Below are 19,107 nucleotides of genomic sequence, written 5' to 3' on the forward strand. Positions count from 1 at the left end.
TCTAAAAAATTCCAAACGGTTTTCTGGCGGAATGTGGAATGCGAAATTTCAGGAAAAATATCGGAGATCGGAGATAGGTGGGCTTAAAAGAATTCCATATGTATTTAGAAACGAATTCAGAGGAAATTTCTGTATAGTTCTCAAAGTAATTTATGTAGAGATTTTGGGGGATTTCTGGAGTAGGTCCTAGTGGAATTTTCGGACTCCAGTGGAATTTCCGGAGGAATTCCTGCAAAAAATTTCAAGGGGATTTCTTGGAAGAACGGACGGAAAAACATTTGGAGGAATTCCTGGAGAAACTTCCGGTACACTTCCTGAAAAACTTCCGGAGGTATTCCTGGAGGAAATTCTTGAGTAGTTCATGGAGGAACTTCTTAAGAAATTTTCCGGAGGAATTCGGAGGGACTTCTGGAGGAATTCCTAGAGGAACTTCTTGAGGAATTCCTAGAGGAACTTCTTGAGGAATTCCTAGAGGAACTTCTTGAAGAATTCCTGGAGAAACTTTCGGAAGCAGTCCTGGAAGGTGAAGGATCTTCCGGAAAAATTCCTGGAAAGAATTTCTGGAGGAGCTTCCTGAGGAATTTCTGGAAGAACTTCCGAAGGAATTCTTGGAGGAACTTCCGAAGGAATTCCTGGAGGAACTTCCGAAGGAATTCCTGGAGGAACTTCCGAAGGAATTCCTGGAGGAACTTCCGAAGGAATTCCTGGAGAAACTTCCGAAGGAATTCCTGGAGGAAATTCCGAAGGAATTCCTGGAGGAACTTCCGAAGGAATTCCTGGAGGAACTTCCGAAGGAATTCCTGGAGGAACTTCCGAAGGAATTCCTGGAGGAACTTTCGAAGGAATTCCTGGAGAAACTTCCGAAGGAATTCCTGGAGGAACTTCCGAAGGAATTCCTGGAGAAACTTCCGAAGGAATTCCTGGAGGAACTTCCCAAGGAATTCCTGGAGGAACTTCCCAAGGAATTCCTGGAGGAACTTCTGGAGGAATTCCTGGAGGAACTTCCGAAGGAATTCCTGGAGGAACTTCCGAAGGAATTCCTGGAGGAACTTCCGAAGGAATTCCTGGAGGAACTTCCGAAGGAATTCCTGGAGGAACTTCCGAAGGAATTCCTGGAATTCCTGGGAGGTCTTCCGAAGGAATTCCTGGAAAGTCTTCCGAAGGAATTCCTGGAAAGTCTTCCGCAAGAATTCCTAGAAGGACTTCCGGAGGAATTCCTACAATTTTACCACAATCGGCTTAGAAAAAGTCGCAGCTTTTTAGGACGAGATTCAAGAATTGGCCACTTCACCGGATGTCCCGGATCTTCCGGAGGAACAATACGAGGCCACTTGGGATCAATTAGTGATGCTTGCATTGATTTTTCTCTGGCAATGCTCCCTCAAACCGTTTAGAAAAAGTCGCAGCTTCCTGGAGCGAATTTTAAAAATTGACCACTTCATCGGATGTTCCGGAATTTGCGGAGGACCACTGGGAGGCCATCTGGGGTCAATGAGTGATGCTTGCATTGATTTTGCTCTGATAATTCTGCCACAATCGGCTTTGAAAAAGTCGCAGCTTTCTGTGACGAATTTCAAAATTTAACCACTTTACCGGATGATCCGAAACTCCCGGAGGACCACTGGGAGGACGCCAAGGGTGCAAGCGTCAATCAGCATTGATTTTTCTGTCATATTGCGATTACGAAAGATGATGAACATTTGGCATGTCGCTAGAATGAATAGATGTATTAAGCGGTGACTTCACACGTGGTTCAGAATCCGGATAATCCGCGGTCTACCTGGTGGCCAGGGCACTCCAAAGAGCTAAATTGTCCTCTTTCGCAATGCACTTATCGCCGTGATAAATTTTGTAGAAGGTTCCACCATTCTAAATGTAAAGGATCCGACGATAAATCTTCACGAATATGTTAGTTCCGGAGTGATGCTAAACTTTTCGGAGTGTTGCAATATTCAAAGCAGGTGTTGCAATACTTATTTTTGCGCTTCCATACTTTTGGCGGGTAGTGTATGTGAAAATGCTAGATTCTCATACAAATATTGTATGAGACTTTATAAATTGGCAAACTTTTCTAACATTGTTGAGTTCAGTGCATGATCTCTCATGTTTCGGACAGCAGAACGATCGCGTGGTCGGACGAAATATTGTGTTCTGCATTGCGCGGCCGGTAATAAAAATAATCAGTTCAGTGCGTGATCTCTCATGTTTCGGACAGCAGAACGATCGCGCGGTCGGCCGAATTATTGTGTTCTGCATTGCGCGGCCGGTAATAAAAATAATTAGTTCAGTGCGTGATCTCTCATGTTTCGGACAGCAGAACGATCGCGCGGTCGGACGAAATATTGTGTTCTGCATTGCGCGGCCGGTAATAAAATTAATCAGTTCAGTGCGTGGTCTCTCTTGTTTCGAAGCGGGCTTGGTAGTCATATGGCTACTGCTTCTGCCTCATACGCAGGAGGTCGTGAATTCAATCCCAGGTCCGTTCCATTCTCCTACTTTGTATCTTTCTCTTTATTTCTCACGTTCTAGCAATCGCTAGAACTGGAAATGGACTTCCATACCGTTTCCATTACTATTCCTATACCTTCAATTTGAGTATTCTAACAGTAATCTGCTAGAATTGGAAATGAACTATAAAGCTCGTTTCCTACATCCAATTAGAAATTCCATCAGTTACCTTCCCCTATCTATCACATTGGCAGCTCGTTAACCAAGACGGACCTCTGCCTCTCCAACCTAACCCAGAAATTCCAACAAATTCCGCATGAACTCGTGGCAAGTGCAGAGGTATATTCGGCTTGCAGTGGACGAGTGATTGCATCATCATTTCCTCCCCTTCCCTACATTGACTTGCATTCTGACGTGGCAGGCGCCAGTATGACCTAACAAATGAGATCACCAGTACTTGTACATTGAAGATGTGTGCTAGTCCCAAGCAAACATCTGTTGGTTCCCTGTGCAAGAACAGCTGATCTGGTCATAATGGAGTAGCAACTACGAGCAGTCAATCAAGCTCAAGCTCAAGCTCAAGCTAGCAAACTTTTCTAACATTGTTGTCGAGCTTACATTTTTTGTATAAGAATCTAAACACTCAGTATATGCATATTTTGGTAGGTTCTTATACAGAATTGATAGAATGTTTCGTGGTGATGTGTCGCATAATTCGCCTATTTCCGTGAAGTGACCCCGTAACAGGTTCCGGCAGAACGACCGGAATACAGGCCATATTTTGGCCCGATCAAATTCCTGATCATAATTGGTATAGTTTATGCGACGTTTTCAATCAAAATATCTAAAAACATCATTTCCAAAGTATGCGTTCTGTGTATCCCCAGTATATCAACATTATAAGCCATATGGTTATCAAGATATACTACTTGATACTTGATGGGCTACAGCTCTTCGATGAACCTACGCCGAATGGAGTATCCTTCTCCACTGGACTCGATCCTGGCCCAATCGTTTCCAGTCGCCTGAACATTGAGCGCCCTCAGGTCCTCTTCAACTGCAAAAAGCCATCGTGTACGCGGCCTTCCACGAAGCCTGTGGCCTCTTCCGGGTTCTCTACTAAATATTATCTTCGCTTGACGTTCTTCCGGCATACGAACAACGTGACCAGCCCACCGTAGTCTGCCGTGTTGAATAAGCTTAATAATATCCAGCTCTTTATGGGGCCGTTCAGAAACCACGTGGTAATGTTTTTGAAGATTTTCAACCCCCCCTCCCCCCATGTGGCTTATCGTGGTCATTTGGCAGACCCTCCCACCCTCCCTATGACAACGTGGTTTTTTCAAAAACCAAAAAATTAAAAAAGAAATTATATAACTAAAACATATGGTTAACCCGATCAATTTTGAAGATGGACAAAAACAGGAATTTCAACTGATTCAAAATCAAACTAAACCCAGCATGGAAATTATAAATTTTCATGAATTCTAACATTTTGATGATGTTATCATGTTGTAATCTGTATCAGGTATTAGGATATCTAGAACTCGCACACCTTCGATGCATCAGGATACAAAAAAATGTGGACTCGCGAATATGTTATAAAAATTTCTAGAAAAAATTCTAATGGCTTAGAAACTGTTCCAAATTATCCCTATATTTTTTAATTTTTTGGCATTAAATGCTAGTTTTCATTTTATATCTACAGTCTTTAATATCTTTGGGTTTCGTTTGGTATTCTAGAATTTATTGTTATATTTTGGTATTTAACCCTTTCAGGACGATTTTTTTACATGGATTTAACGTACATATTTAGGGTTTTCCACTCCAACTTGCCACAACTAGTATAGTAAGAACTGTAAAGTCGTATTTTTTTTCGGGTGTCATAGGCTAAACTGCTCTGAAGTACATATCCTTGAAAGTATCAAAAATCATGCCAAGAAACATAATGTCCTAAGTTGAGAATATATCCACAAATATCTATGTAATCATGAGACATGATATTACGGAGTTTTGAAACGACCCGATCAACCAAGTTCTAAACGATGTATCCGTACATCGCTTAGCATCCAAGCAAATCCATTGAGCCGATGCGATTTCATTTATTACTTTCACAAGCTACAATAGACCTTCCATGAGTCGATGTTCTAAGATACGATATCGTCTGAAGTGCTTAAAAAATTATAAAAAAATTCCATAACAATTAGGAAATTTCCAATAAAGAAATCATGGTATGAACAATAAAAAAATATTAAATTTTCTACAAATAATGCAAAATTTTCATAAACAATTAAGAATTTTCTACAAAACAAAAATAAATTAACACTTTTAAAACCAAAAATTGTAATTATAATTCACGGAAAAAAATACAATCCTTCCATAAATAAATCAGTATTAGCAATAAATAATTACAAAATTTTCCACAAAACAAATATTTTTTTTACCAAAAATTAAAACCTTTCCACGAAAAAATCAATAAAGAGCAATAAAAAAAAAATTTTTGATTAAAGAATATAAAATATTATATAAATTGAGCATTTTTCCATAGATTACCTCTTCTTTAGAAGCGTTTGAAGTTCATGGAAAATGTTATTAATTTGATTGCTTTTTAGTATTTTCTCAATGTAAATTTTCTTATTTTTTCATTGCTCTTCATTGATGTGAAAGAAACCCAGCATTACCCAGGCGTTGCAAATGTCACGATGAGCTATTTGCAGCACCGCACTCTAGATCAATTTCCGTGCGTTTGTTTTGTTTTCCTCAACAGCTGACCCAAAATTGTATTTTATTGACTTTTTACATTTCCCCGTTAAATTCACCAACTTTTTGTATATACAAACCTTGCGGATCCCAAAACGAATCGATTAGGGAAAAATCTTGCATATCGGTCAACCCGATCGCGAGTTAAATCGTCAGGAAGGAAATCTCAACTCATTTTTATTATATAGAAGATATTTTGTGGAAAAAATATTTTTTGTGGAAAAGAATATTTTTTTTCTGGAAACATTTGTAATTGTTTATTGCTAATATTGATTTATTCATGAAAATTTTGTTATTTTTTTCGTGGAACATTTTGATTTCTATATGGAAAATTCTTATTTTATAATTGCAATTTTTGCTTTTACAAGTGGCCGGGGTTCTGCCAAATCGCACCAAGCGCCAACAAAAAATTACCCGTTTTCTAACCAAACTTTCGGTTAGCAGATTCAATTGATCAAAAATCGTATCGGATGTCCCTCAACCTCATAACTGTGCATATCCTTCAACACTTGTACGAATGAGTTGATATGAAATGACGTCCGTTTTCTTTTTGGAGGCAAAATACCGGCAGTCAGTCAAAAAGCCGCTTGGTGCGTTTTGGCTGAACCCCGACCAAGTGTTAATTTATTATTGTTTTGTGGAAAATTTTCAACTGTTTACTGTTTTGCATAGAAATTCTATGTCTATTTAATACTCATGCCCTGATTTCTTTATTGTAAATTTATTTTATTATGCAAAATTTCTACTTTTTTCTTTATTAAATATTGAATATTATTTATATTTATTAAATTTTCAGTCCAGAGCTGGCACATCTCTCAAAATTTCTAATTCTCCCGCGGAATGGTAGTCCGAAGCACTTTCTTCCCCCGCAAGAATATCCACAAGGCCACATGGAAATCACCTAATCAAGTAACGGAAAACCAAATCGACCACGTTCTAATCAACGGTAAATTCTTCTCTGACATCACGAACGTACGCACTTACCGCAGTGCGAATATTGAATCCGACCACTACCTCGTTGCAGTATGTCTGCGCTCAAAACTCTCGACGGTGATCAACACGCGTCGGAGTCGTCCGCCGCGGCTAAACATTGGACGGCTACAAGACGGTAGACTAGCCCAAGAATACGCGCAGCAGCTGGAAGTGGCACTCCCAACGGAAGAGCAGCTAGGCGCAGCATCTCTTGAAGATGGCTGGAGAGATATTCGATCCGCCATTGGAAGCACCGCAACCGCTGCACTAAGCACGGTGGCTCCGGATCAGAGAAACGACTGGTATGACGGCGAATGTGAGCAGTTAGTTGAGGAGAAGAATGCAGCATGGGCGAGATTGCTGCCACACCGCACGAGGACGAACGAGGCACGATACAAACTGACGCGGAACAGACAAAACTCGATTTTCCGGAGGAAAAAGCGCCAGCAGGAAGTTCGAGACCGTGAAGAGACGGAGGAACTGTACCGCGCTAATAACGTACGAAAGTTCTATGAGAAGTTGAACCGTTCACGTAAGGGCCACGTGCCACAGCCTGATATGTGTAAGGACATTAACGGGAACCTTCTTACAAACGAGCGTGAGGTGATCCAAAGGTGGCGGCAGCACTACGAATAACACCTGAATGGCGATTTGGTAGACAACGGTGGCAGTATGGTAATGAACCTAGGAGCACGCGCACAGGACATGCGACTTCCGGCTCCGAATCTCCAGGAAATCCAGGAGGAGATCGGCCGGCTGAAAAACTACAAAGCCCCTGGAGTAGACCAACTACCAGGAGAGCTGTTCAAACACGGTGGTAAAGCACTGGCTAGAGCGCTACACTGGGTGATTACCAAAGTTTGGGAGGATGAGGTTCTGCCGGTGGAGTGGATGGAAGGTGTCGTATGTCCCATCTACAAAAAGGGCGATAAGCTGGATTGTAGCAACTACCGCGCAATCACATTGCTGAACGCCGCCTACAAGGTACTCTCCCAAATTTTATGCCGCCGACTAACACCAATTGCAAGAGAGTTCGTGGGGCAGTATCAGGCGGGATTTATGGGTGAACGCTCTACCACAGACCAGGTGTTCGCCATACGTCAGGTATTGCAGAAATGCCGCGAATACAACGTGCCCACACATCATCTATTTATCGACTTCAAAGCCGCATACGATACAATCGATCGGGACCAGCTATGGCAGCTTATGCACGAAAACGGATTTCCGGATAAACTGACACGGTTGATCAAAGCGACGATGGATCGGGTGATGTGCGTAGTTCGAGTTTCAGGGGTATTCTCGAGTCCCTTCGAAACCCGCAGAGGGTTACGGCAAGGTGATGGTCTTTCGTGTCTGCTATTCAACATCGCTTTGGAAGGGGTAATACGAAGAGCAAGGATTAACACGAGTGGCACAATTTTCAATAAGTCCGTCCAGCTATTTGGCTTCGCCGACGACATAGATATTATGGCACGTAACTTTGAGAAGATGGAGGAAGCCTACATCAGACTGAAGAGGGAAGCCAAGCGGATCGGACTAGTCATCAACACGTCGAAGACGAAGTACATGATAGGAAGAGGTTCAAGAGAAGACAATGTAAGCCACCCACCGCGAGTTGGCATCGGTGGTGATGAAATCGAGGTGGTAGAAGAATTTGTGTACTTGGGCTCACTGGTGACTGCCGAAAATGATACCAGCGACGTGCTGCCATGGACCGAGCTGAATGAAGAAGACTTTTGTGTACTGAACAGGTCACTCCTGCCTTATTCTGGTAATAAATAAAACATTGTTTTTATCCTCTGCAGATGAGGACAAAGAGTTATCGCTATAAGCCATTTTATGAGACAGATTCGATCAGCTTTGTCTTTGTTTTGGGAAAATTTGCATGCAAACCATCATCATTTAGTCATCATCATTTCTTTTCATTTTCGCAAATTTTCCTTGTAAAAAATAAATATTAGTGTTAGGTCTCCTGTCATTTAAGCTTTCTGTAAAATGTCTTATTCTCTTTTATTGCTTGCTTTTTTTTTGCATTTTTCAGCGACAATTCTAGGAACATTATTCAAATGGGCGTAATTGATTCTAACCTTGATTTTTGAACGGCGGTTGTGCTCTTCACTTAAACTTTTTTAGCGACCTTTTGTGCCCAACAGAAATAATAGATTCGAATCTATCTGGTATTAACGTCAGTTGTACGAAAAATTCTGAATTGAGAGAGTTTCAAAATTTCAAGGTCAAATACAGTTAGGCCTATTTAAAAAAAAAGTTCCTAGAATTACATTTCTGGAGTTTATGATAACTTCGGTATCAGTGTTATCAGCCAAGGCAGGATCAAGTACAACTGGAAACTCATGTCAAGAAGCGTTTTAGAATCCAAATCTGTTAAGTAAAGCATTATCTGTCAACGAAGAGCCAATCACCTGGTTCTAGACCATTCTGATTGCCAAGAACCAATAAACTCTGAAGGTTAGACATTTATTGCCATTCAACCTATCGGTTGCATTTGCAGCTGTTCTTGCCCATCCCCATTAAGTCCTTGCCCATACTGGGGATATAATAATTAAATGACCAGCACCACTAGGAATGTAGCCTGAAATGCAGATGAGTGCCAACAAAGCACAAAAAAGTCGGACTCCTCATGCCAGGAAAGTAACAATGTGAGGAAAATTTATATGACATTTTCATTCGTGCCATTAACTCGTCGGATCCTTTGATAAGCTCACTCAACTTAGGTTATCGACTTCTAAACAAATCTAATCTAGAATATCCATATTAACCTTTCAGCAACATTCGACAAAGTCAATCATCAAATCGCTGTTGCAAAGCTTGAGAACCTCGGAATACAAGGGACACTTTTGAACTGGTTCCAGTCTTACCTAAGCGACCGTCAATCGCAAGTAGTCACAGGTAATTCCACTTCTGCATCGTTTCCCATCACCATAGGCGCACGGCAAGGCAACCATCTTGGGCCCATTATCTTTCTCCTATTTTACAGCGATGTAAACGCTGTAATAGAGGGACCTCGGCTACCCTTCGCTGATGACTTCAAAATTTATTTTTACATACGCTCTGATATACGCTATCGGATATTTACTGCTTAAAGGCACTTTATTGTGCATTAGTGCGTTCGGTACTGGAGAATGACTCGACTATTTGGTAACAATTTCTATCAAAATGGAGCAGAAAGAATCGAGTCAGTTCAACGGCGCTTCATCAGATTCGCACTCCGTCGACTACCATGGCAAGACCCACTACCAAGCTACGAGCCGATTATTTCGTCTGGATACCCTTGTAACGTGGAGAGATGTTGCTAGAGCTCTTCTAGTTTCCGACATCCTCCAAAACAGAGTATATAGCCCGAGCATTCTTCAACGAGTAGACATATCTTACGTACATCCTCGAGCATATTGGGACAATATTATGCTGTGGCCACAATCTAATCGTACTAATTTATGGAGTTAATAATGCCAGTACTGGGTTATAGAGGACGTTCAACCGTGTGGCTGCAGAGTTTGATTTTAAAAGAGACACATTTCGAGCCAGATTTTTCAACGTGTTTAGATAGTTTTAGTAATATCATTTTTTTTTGTTAATGCACAAACCATCATTGGGGCTTCGAAGCCTTTTGATGTTGAACCATCTAAATAAATAAATAAATTACATGGAGTTTGTTTATTTTCCATGGAAAAATATTTACTCTATATTTACTTGTTTTGACGGTTAAATTAAAAATTCCTTGAAAGGCATCCAGTTACGCTTGAAGATGCAAAGGCCTGTTTTCCAACGAGTCCTTGGGCGACTAAGACCATCTATACAACTCAGAACAATGCTGTGTTTCTAGTTTAAATTCTATGGGTCTGTGCCATAATAAAATACACATCAATTGACTGCTGTGTACATGTTACGTTCGTAGATAAAAGAGATATACTCCATGGAGATAGATTGAAGGGCTATACTTCAGAGAGTTTGTAGACCTTAGAAGTAATAATGATCTGCACAACGTGTATTTCACATATTTTAGACATTAATCTTCGAAATTAATGCAAAATATTGCAGAAATGACGTGAAGCTATTTTCGACCACCTACTTGTATGGAACCGCCCCATAGTGCACCGGATAGGGGTCTAAGCTGAATTCCTTGTATACGACCGGCTGCAAAGTATGGTCATTCATATTTGTTATGGACAGGTCGATTACATGGACTCCAGACAGATTCAGAGGTGGAATCCGGTCTCAGGATCCTGTAGGGATCGTCCTCCATATCGTTCCCCCAGATGGTGCCATTTCGATTGCCGCGACTGTTGCCCCAGGCATGATGCAGGTAATGATGTACTGACCTAGCCTCCGCGATGAACGTGATTGTGACGACAGAAGTGGAACTTCGCACCGAAGGGCTTAATGACACTCAGCTAGAAGCTGGGCAGCAAGCAACTGTTAATGCTGTAGCAAAGCCACACCACCTGCCCTGGTCGGGCGATCGAATCTCAAGATGCGAAAAGCCGGAATGTTCACGCTCACCTCCGGTTTAAGTGCGTTAGCCACGTCTATTTCCTCCTCAAAGACAATAAAATTCTTCAACTCGATGGTTTTTCTCTTAATAAGCGATCAAGAGTTCCAGTTGATCAGACCCACCCTATAGCAGCCACTTTCACTTATGAACATGCCAATAGTAAGGACCTGATTACGAGTTTAGCATCTGCACAGCCGAGTAGTGCGCAGCAATAATATCGGAACCAGTTACTCCGGGGTACAGAGCGGAGCAGATTTTTCCGGTGGGACATTTTCGACCTCCGGCTGCCGAGGGAATCCAGAATGAAGGAGCGGAGGTTATTCGCTGGTGGATGGAACAGGTGGTGCTGGAGCTTGATTGGTGGAAGGATAGGTTTCGCTCGACGGGGAATCAATATGGCAGGATAGTTCAACTCGTTGAATGCAGGAATTTGCTTTCTCATCGGCAGGGTCCTGGTGGAAAACATCTTCCGGCTTTCCAGGAACTACCCTGCTTCGTCAGGGCCGGATTTAGCCGGAAGGGGACCCCGGGGCCGACGGTATGTGGGGGCCCCAAAATGTACAAAAAGGTTGGTTTTGGTACATAAGATTTGTGGGAGCCCGGGGCCACGGCCCTCCGGCCCCCCATAAACCCGGCCCTGTGCTTCGTACAGCTCTTTGTAGTGGCCCAACGATTATCGTCACAGTTGGCGCACTTTGGATCGGCCATTTCCATCTTGTATCCAAAGTTGAAGCTGTTGTTGCAATGTCGCGGTGTACTAACCGATATCTATCCCAGTAATCGAGAGTGTAATTTATAACGTCCACGAGCTACACGTCCTTCCAGGTGGCACATATGTGATTCAGATGAACCAGATATCGCCTTATCGTGATAAGTGATTTTGTGCACGGTCACTGGTTTCAGGCCGCAAATTTCAAGTTCAGTTTTGATCTCCTCCCTTTTCATGTCGTGGTGTCCTCATGGCGAAGTCTTGAGCGCCTTCGGTGCGGGATGGTCATGACTGTAGTAATCATACTGGCGGACCTCGAGGAACTCAACGACTGACTTATACTGGTAGTTGTTCGCCGACATTGCCGTGACGCCTTCGCTGTATAGACCAAAAGTGCATTTCAAGCCATTCGCTTTTAGACGGCGGATCTTTGAAAGCAAATCTGGCAGATCGCCCTTCATGAACACCAGGGTAAAAAACCACCACCCACCACGAAAACGGGAACTAGAAGACCACTCATGCAATTACGGAATGCACGACCCCATACGGTTTTCTTAGCACGATTCATCGAGTTCTAGTGTTTGATTTTAATGGGATCTCGTCACCCTGGATCATGAAGAACACGAAGAAAGTTTTCAATTGAACCCAGTAATGATCAACTTCCGTAATTAGTTTTTATACCAGTCCAGTAATATCAACATTAATTATTTCCGAATTCTGCATTGTTTTTTGTTAGTTAAATGTGCATTAGTTCAAGAAAAGATATGAAGTAAGCTGTGAGTACAAAATCAACACTTACATTAATTAATACGTTTTCAGAGATAAAAATTAAGTTCAGCAAAACTTGGCAAGCGCCTATCTGTGTGTATTCCGCAAGATCAGATCCGTAAAGAATGCCCAATAACACTTACTTTATCACGCAGACTGCAGTGGTTAACAGGACGCTCGGATGGATTAACGTACCGGCGCAAATTGTGAGTCCCTTTTCAATTAAAATCACTCGGTACAGCCAGGAGAGATACTGCTGCTGATGCTGCTGTGGTTGCCGCACCGGATGAGCTCGGTTGGTTCCGGCAGGTTCACCACTGCCGTAGTCCTCGTTATTCGAAATTGCAATTTGCTGAACAAAATGAAAAAGAAACAACAGAAAGAACGGATATAAATTAGCATTCCACGTTTATTTCCCCCCTGGATAATCGGGGGCGCAGACCTTCATTACTATTGCTACTTATGTGAACGCTATTCGACAGGATGCTTGACTATTGGTGGTCTTTGCTCTCTTGCATTACGCTTCCAGTGGAACATGGTCTGTCTTCCCAATAGGTGTTCTTATGATATTTATTTTCATATTATTATCAAACGTTTTGCGTAATAATAGCATGGTGTGATGACACCAGAAAAAAAATTTCTGGTGTCATAATTATCTGATTAGATCACTATGCTCACAAGAGACTTTCAACCGGTCTATGAGAATGTTTTTTTCCTGTTTATCCGGCCCGGCTTTATAGTCCAGCCTGATGTCGACACTTGAAACGGTTGTGGTGGTCATGGACCTAGGCATCCAAGCTGAACGAGACGGGATTAAACGATTGCAGGGTGAAATTACTGATGAAAACGTTTCATATCCTGACTTTACGCCCTTGAGGCATCATCAGCATCAAAGGAAAAACTGATTCAACGCAACACTCACATTTTCAGATGGGGTACGGTTCGGAGTGTGAATTTGATATGCTCCATTGTACAAGGTAAGAATTAAAGATTTATAAGGATGACACAGAACATTAAAACACCTAATTAAACTGCAAAAAGTTATGTTTTGTCGACGAAAATAGTATGATATACAGCATATTAGTTACAATTTGCGAGAAAGTTTTTATCGATATGTACTTCGTCTTCGATCAATTGAAGAACGAGAATGGTCTGCAACTAATTGATTTCAACGCTGCACCCGCATTTCAACTGAAACAGAATCCAAATCTAAATCAATATCAATCCACACCCAAATCAAATCCCAGTCGAACCTTATTTTATATATCCCAAATCCAACAAAAATCCATTCCAAATATAAATCAAATATAATCCAAATTCAATCCAAATATAATCCAAATTCAATCCAAATGCAATCCAAATATAATCCAAGAACAATCCTAATGCAATTTAAATGCAATCAAATTCCAACCCAAAGCCAAATCCAAATCGGAATTCAATTCAAATCCAATCCAATCCAAATCTAATCCAAATCTAAACCAAATCCAATTCAAATCCAATCCAAATAGAATAAAATACCAACTCAATCCAAATCCAATATAAATTTAATCCAAATCTAATTCAGAACCAATCCAAATCCAATCCAACACTAATTAAAATCCAATCAAAATCCTATCGAAATCCAATTCAAAACATATTTAAATCAAATCCAAATCCAACCCAAATGCAATCAGAATTAATTCCAAATCCAATCCAAATGCAATCTAAACCCAATCCAAACCAAATCCAAATCCAATCCAAATATCATCCAAATCCAATTCAAATCCAATCCAAATCCAATCCAAATTTAAATCCAAATCCAATCCAAATCCAATCCAAATCCAATCCAAATCCAATCCAAATCCAATCCAATCCAAATCCAATCCAAATCTAATCCAAATCCAATCCAAATCCAACCCAAATCCAAACCAAATCCAAACCAAATCCAATCCAAATCCAATACAAATCCAATACAAATCCATTCCAAATCCATTCCAAACCCAATCCAAATACAAACCAAATCCAATCCAAATCCAATCCAAATCCAATCCAATCCAAATCCAATCCAAATCCGAACCAAATCCAATCAAAATCCAAATCCAAATCCAATCAAAATTCAATCAAAATCCAATCCAAATCCAATCCAAATCCAATTTAAATCCAATCCAAATCTAATCCAAATCCAATCCAAATCCATTCCAAATCCATTCCAAATCCAATCCAAATGCAATTCAAATCCAATCCAAATCCAATCCAAATCCAATCCAAATCAAAACCAAATCCAATCCAAATCCAATCAAAATCCAATCAAAATCCAATCCAAATACAATAGAAATCAATTCCAAATCCAATCCAAATCCATTCCAAATGCAATCCAAACCCAATCCAAATCCAATCCAAATCTAATCCAAATCCAATCCAAATCCAACCCAAATCCAAACCAAATCCAAACCAAATCCAATACAAATCCAATACAAATCCAATTCAAATCCATTCCAAATCCAAACCAAATCCAATCCAAATCCAATTCAAATCCAATCCAAATCCATTCCAAATCCAATCCAAATCCAATACAAATCCAATCCAAATCCAATCCAAATTCAATCCAAATCTAATCCAAATCCAATACAAATCCAATACAAATCCAATCCAAATCCAATCCAAATCTAATCCAAATCCAATCCAAAACAAAACCAAATAAAAATCCAATCCAAATCCAATCCAAATCCAATCCAAATCCAATCAAAATCCAATCCAAATCCAATCCAAATCCATTCCAAATCCATTCCAAATCCAATCCAAATCCAATTTAAATCCAATCCAAATCCATTCCAAATCCATTCCAAATCCAATCCAAATCCAATCCAAATCCAATCCAAATCCAATCCAAATCCAATCCAAATCCAATCCAAATCCAATCCAAATCCAATCCAAATCCAATCCAAATCCAATCCTAATCCAATCCTAATCCAATCCAAATCCAATCTGAATCCAATCAAAATCCAATCCAAATCCAATCCAAATCCAATCCAATCCAATTCAAATCCAATTCAAATCCAATTCAAATCCAATCCAAACCCAATCCAAATCCAATCCAAATCCAATCCAAATCCAATACAAATCCAATACAAATCCAATCCAAATCTAATCCAAAACAAAACCAAATCCAATCCAAATCTAATTCAATTCCAATCCAAATCCAAGTCAAATCCATTCCAAATCCTTTCCATATTCAATCCAAATCCAATCCAAATCGAATTCAAATCCAATCTAAATCCAATAAAAATCTAATCCAAATCTAATCCAAAACAAAACCAAATCCAATCCAAATCTAATTCAATTCCAATCCAAATCCAATTCAAATCCATTCCAACCAACCAAACCAATCCAAACCAATCCAAACCAATCCAAACCAATCCAAACCAACCAAACCAATCCAAATCCAATCCAAATCCAATCCAAATCCAATCCAAATCCAATCCAATTCCAATTCAAATCCAATCCAAATCCAATCTTAATCTAATCAAAATCCAATCCAAATCCAATCCAATTCCAATTCAAATCCAATCCAAATCCAATCTTAATCTAATCAAAATCCAATCCAAATCCATTCCAAATCCAATCCAACTCAAATCCAATTCAAATCCAATTCAAATCCAATTCAAATCCAATCCAAATCCAATACAAATCCAATCGAAATCCAATCCAAATCCAATCCAAACCCATTCCAAATCCAATTCAAATCCAATCCAAATCCAATACAAATCCAATCCAAATCCAATACAAATCTAATCCAAATCTAATCCAAAACAAAACCAAATCCAATCCAAATCCAATCCAAAACCAATCCGAATCCAATCCAAATCCCATCCAAATCCAATCCAATCCAATCCAAATCCAATCCAAATCCAATCCAAATCCAAACAAAATCCAATTCCAATCCAATTCAAATCCAATCTAAATACAATCCAAATCCAATCAAAATCCAATCCAAATCCAATCCTAAACCAATCCGAATCCAATCCAAATAAAATCCAAATCTAATCCACATCTAATCCAAATCCAATCCAAATCTAAACCAAATCCAATTCAAATCCAATCCAAATCCAATCCAAATCCAATCCAAATCCAATCCAATCCAAACCAAACCAATCCAAACCAAACCAATCCAAACCAACCAATCCAAATGGAATCCAAACCAATCCAAACCAATCCAACCCAATCCAAATCCAATCCAAATCCAATCCAAATCCAATCCAAATCCAATCCAAATCCAATCCAAATCCAATTCAAATCCAATCCAAATCCATTCCAAATCCAATCCAAATCCAATACAAATCCAATCCAAATCCAATACAAATCCAATCCTAATCCAATCCAAATCCAATCCAAATCTAATCCAAATCCAATCCGACTCCAATTCAAATCCAATCCAATCCAATCCAAATCTAATTCAAATCCAATTCAAATCCAATTCAAATCCAATCCAAATCCAATTCAAATCCAATTCAAATCCAATCCAAACCCAATCCAAATCCAATACAAATCCAATACAAATCCAATCCAAATCTAATCCAAATCTAATCCAAAACAAAACCAAATCCAATCCAAATTTAATTCAATTCCAATCCAAATCCAATTCAAATCCATTCCAAATCCATTCCATATCCAATCCAAATCCAATTCAAATCCAATCCAAATGCAATCCAAATCCAATTCAAATCCAATCCAAATCTAATCCAAATCCAATCCAAATCCAATCCAAATCTAATCCAAATCCAATAAAAATCTAATCCAAATCTAATCCAAAACAAAACCAAATCTAATCCAAATCTAATCCAAATCCAATCCAAATCCAATACAAATCCAATCCTAATCCAATCCAAATCCAATCCAAATCAAATCCAAATCTAATCCAAATCCAATCCGTCTCCAATTCAAATCCAATCCTAATCCAATCCTAATCCAATCAAAATCCAACCCAAATCCAATCCAAATCCAAACCGAATGCAATTCAAAATCATTTCAAATCCAATTCAAATCTAATCCAAATGCAATCCAAATCCAATCAACATCCAATTCAAATCCAATACAAATCCAATCCTAATCCAATCCAAATCCAATCCAAATCCAATACAAATCTTATCTAAATCCAATCCAAATCCAATCAAAATCAAATCCAAATCCAATTCAAATCCAGTCCAAACCAATCCAAACCAACACAAACCAATCCAAATCCAATCCAAATCCTATCTAAATCCAATTCAAATCCAATCCAAATTCATTCAAAATCCAATACAACTCAATCCAAATCTAATTCAAATCCAATTCAAATCAAGTTCAAATCCAATCCAAATCCAATTCAACTCCAATTCAAATCCAATCCAAACCCAATCCAAATCCAATACAAATCCAGCACAAATCCAATCCAAATCTAATCCAAATCTAATCCAAAACAAAACCAACCAATCCAAATTCAATTCAATTCCAATCCAAACCAACCAAATCCATTCCAAATCCATTCCATATCCAATCCAAATCCAATTCAAATCCAATCCAAATGCAATCCAAATCCAATTCAAATCCAATCCAAATCTAATCCAAATCCAATCCAAATCCAATACAAATCCAATCCAAATCCAATACAAATCCAATCCTAATCCAATCCAAATCCAATCCAAATCTAATCCAAATCCAATCCGACTCCAATTCAAATCCAATCCTAATCCAATCCTAATTCAATCAAAATCCAACCCAAATCCAATCCAAATCCAAACTGAATGCAATTCAAAATCAATTCAAATCCAATTCAAATCTAATCCAAATGCAATCCAAATCCAATCAAAATCCAATTCAAATCCAATACAAATCCAATCCTAATCCAATCCAAATCCAATCCAAATCCAATCCAAATCTAATCCAAATCCAATCCAAATCCAATCCAAATCCAATCCAAATCCAATCCAAATCCAATCCAAATCCAATCCAAATCCAATACAAATCCAATCCAAATCCAATCCAAATCCAATCTGAATCCAATCCAAATCCAATCCAAATCCATTCCAAATCCAATCCAATCCAATCCAAATCTAATTCAAATCCAATTCAAATCCAATTCAAATCCAATCCAAATCCAATTCAAATCCAATTCAAATCCAATCCAAACCCAATCCAAATCCAATACAAATCCAATACAAATCCAATCCAAATCTAATCCAAATCTAATCCAAAACAAAACCAAATCCAATCCAAATTTAATTCAATTCCAATCCAAATCCAATTCAAATCCATTCCAAATCCATTCCATATCCAATCCAAATCCAATTCAAATCCAATCCAAATGCAATCCAAATCCAATTCAAATCCAATCCAAATCTAATCCAAATCCAATCCAAATCCAATCCAAATCTAATCCAAATCTAATCCAAATCCAATCCAAATCTAATCCAAACCAAAACCAAATCTAATCCAAATCTAATCCAAACCAATCCAAACCAACACAAACCAATCCTAATCCAATCCAAACCAATCCAAATCAAACCAAATCCAAATCCAACCAATCCAACCAATCCGTCTCCAATTCAAACCAACCTAATCCAATCCTAATCCAATCAAACCAAACCCAAACCAATCCAACCAAACCGAATGCAATTCAAAATCATTTCAAATCCAATTCAAATCTAATCCAAATGCAATCCAAATCCAATCAACATCCAATTCAAATCCAATACAAATCCAATCCTAATCCAATCCAAATCCAATCCAAATCTAATCCAAATCCAATCCAAATCCAATCCAAATCCAATCCAAATCCAATCCAAATCCAATCCAAACCAATCCAAACCAATCCAAACCAATCCAAACCAATCCAAACCAACACAAACCAATCCAAACCAATCCCAATCCAATCCAAACCAATCCAAACCAATCAAACCAATCCAAACCATTCCAAACCAATCCA

At 39.2% G+C, this 19,107-nt stretch overlaps 1 protein-coding gene across 18 annotated transcripts in view; it reads right to left on the minus strand.

The window, feature by feature from the left end:
- LOC134219839 (uncharacterized) overlaps positions 1-19,107 on the minus strand; it is a 235,905-nt gene that overhangs the window by 55,466 nt on the left and 161,332 nt on the right. For all 18 annotated transcript variants that reach the window (XM_062698716.1, XM_062698720.1, XM_062698715.1 and 15 more), the window contains one exon: positions 12,311-12,519. In XM_062698716.1, coding sequence (XP_062554700.1) covers positions 12,311-12,519 — 209 coding nt within the window. The remainder of the gene's footprint in view (positions 1-12,310; positions 12,520-19,107) is intronic.

This window comes from Armigeres subalbatus, chromosome 3 (genome assembly GCF_024139115.2).
Source record: "Armigeres subalbatus isolate Guangzhou_Male chromosome 3, GZ_Asu_2, whole genome shotgun sequence".
NCBI lineage: Eukaryota > Metazoa > Arthropoda > Insecta > Diptera > Culicidae > Armigeres > Armigeres subalbatus.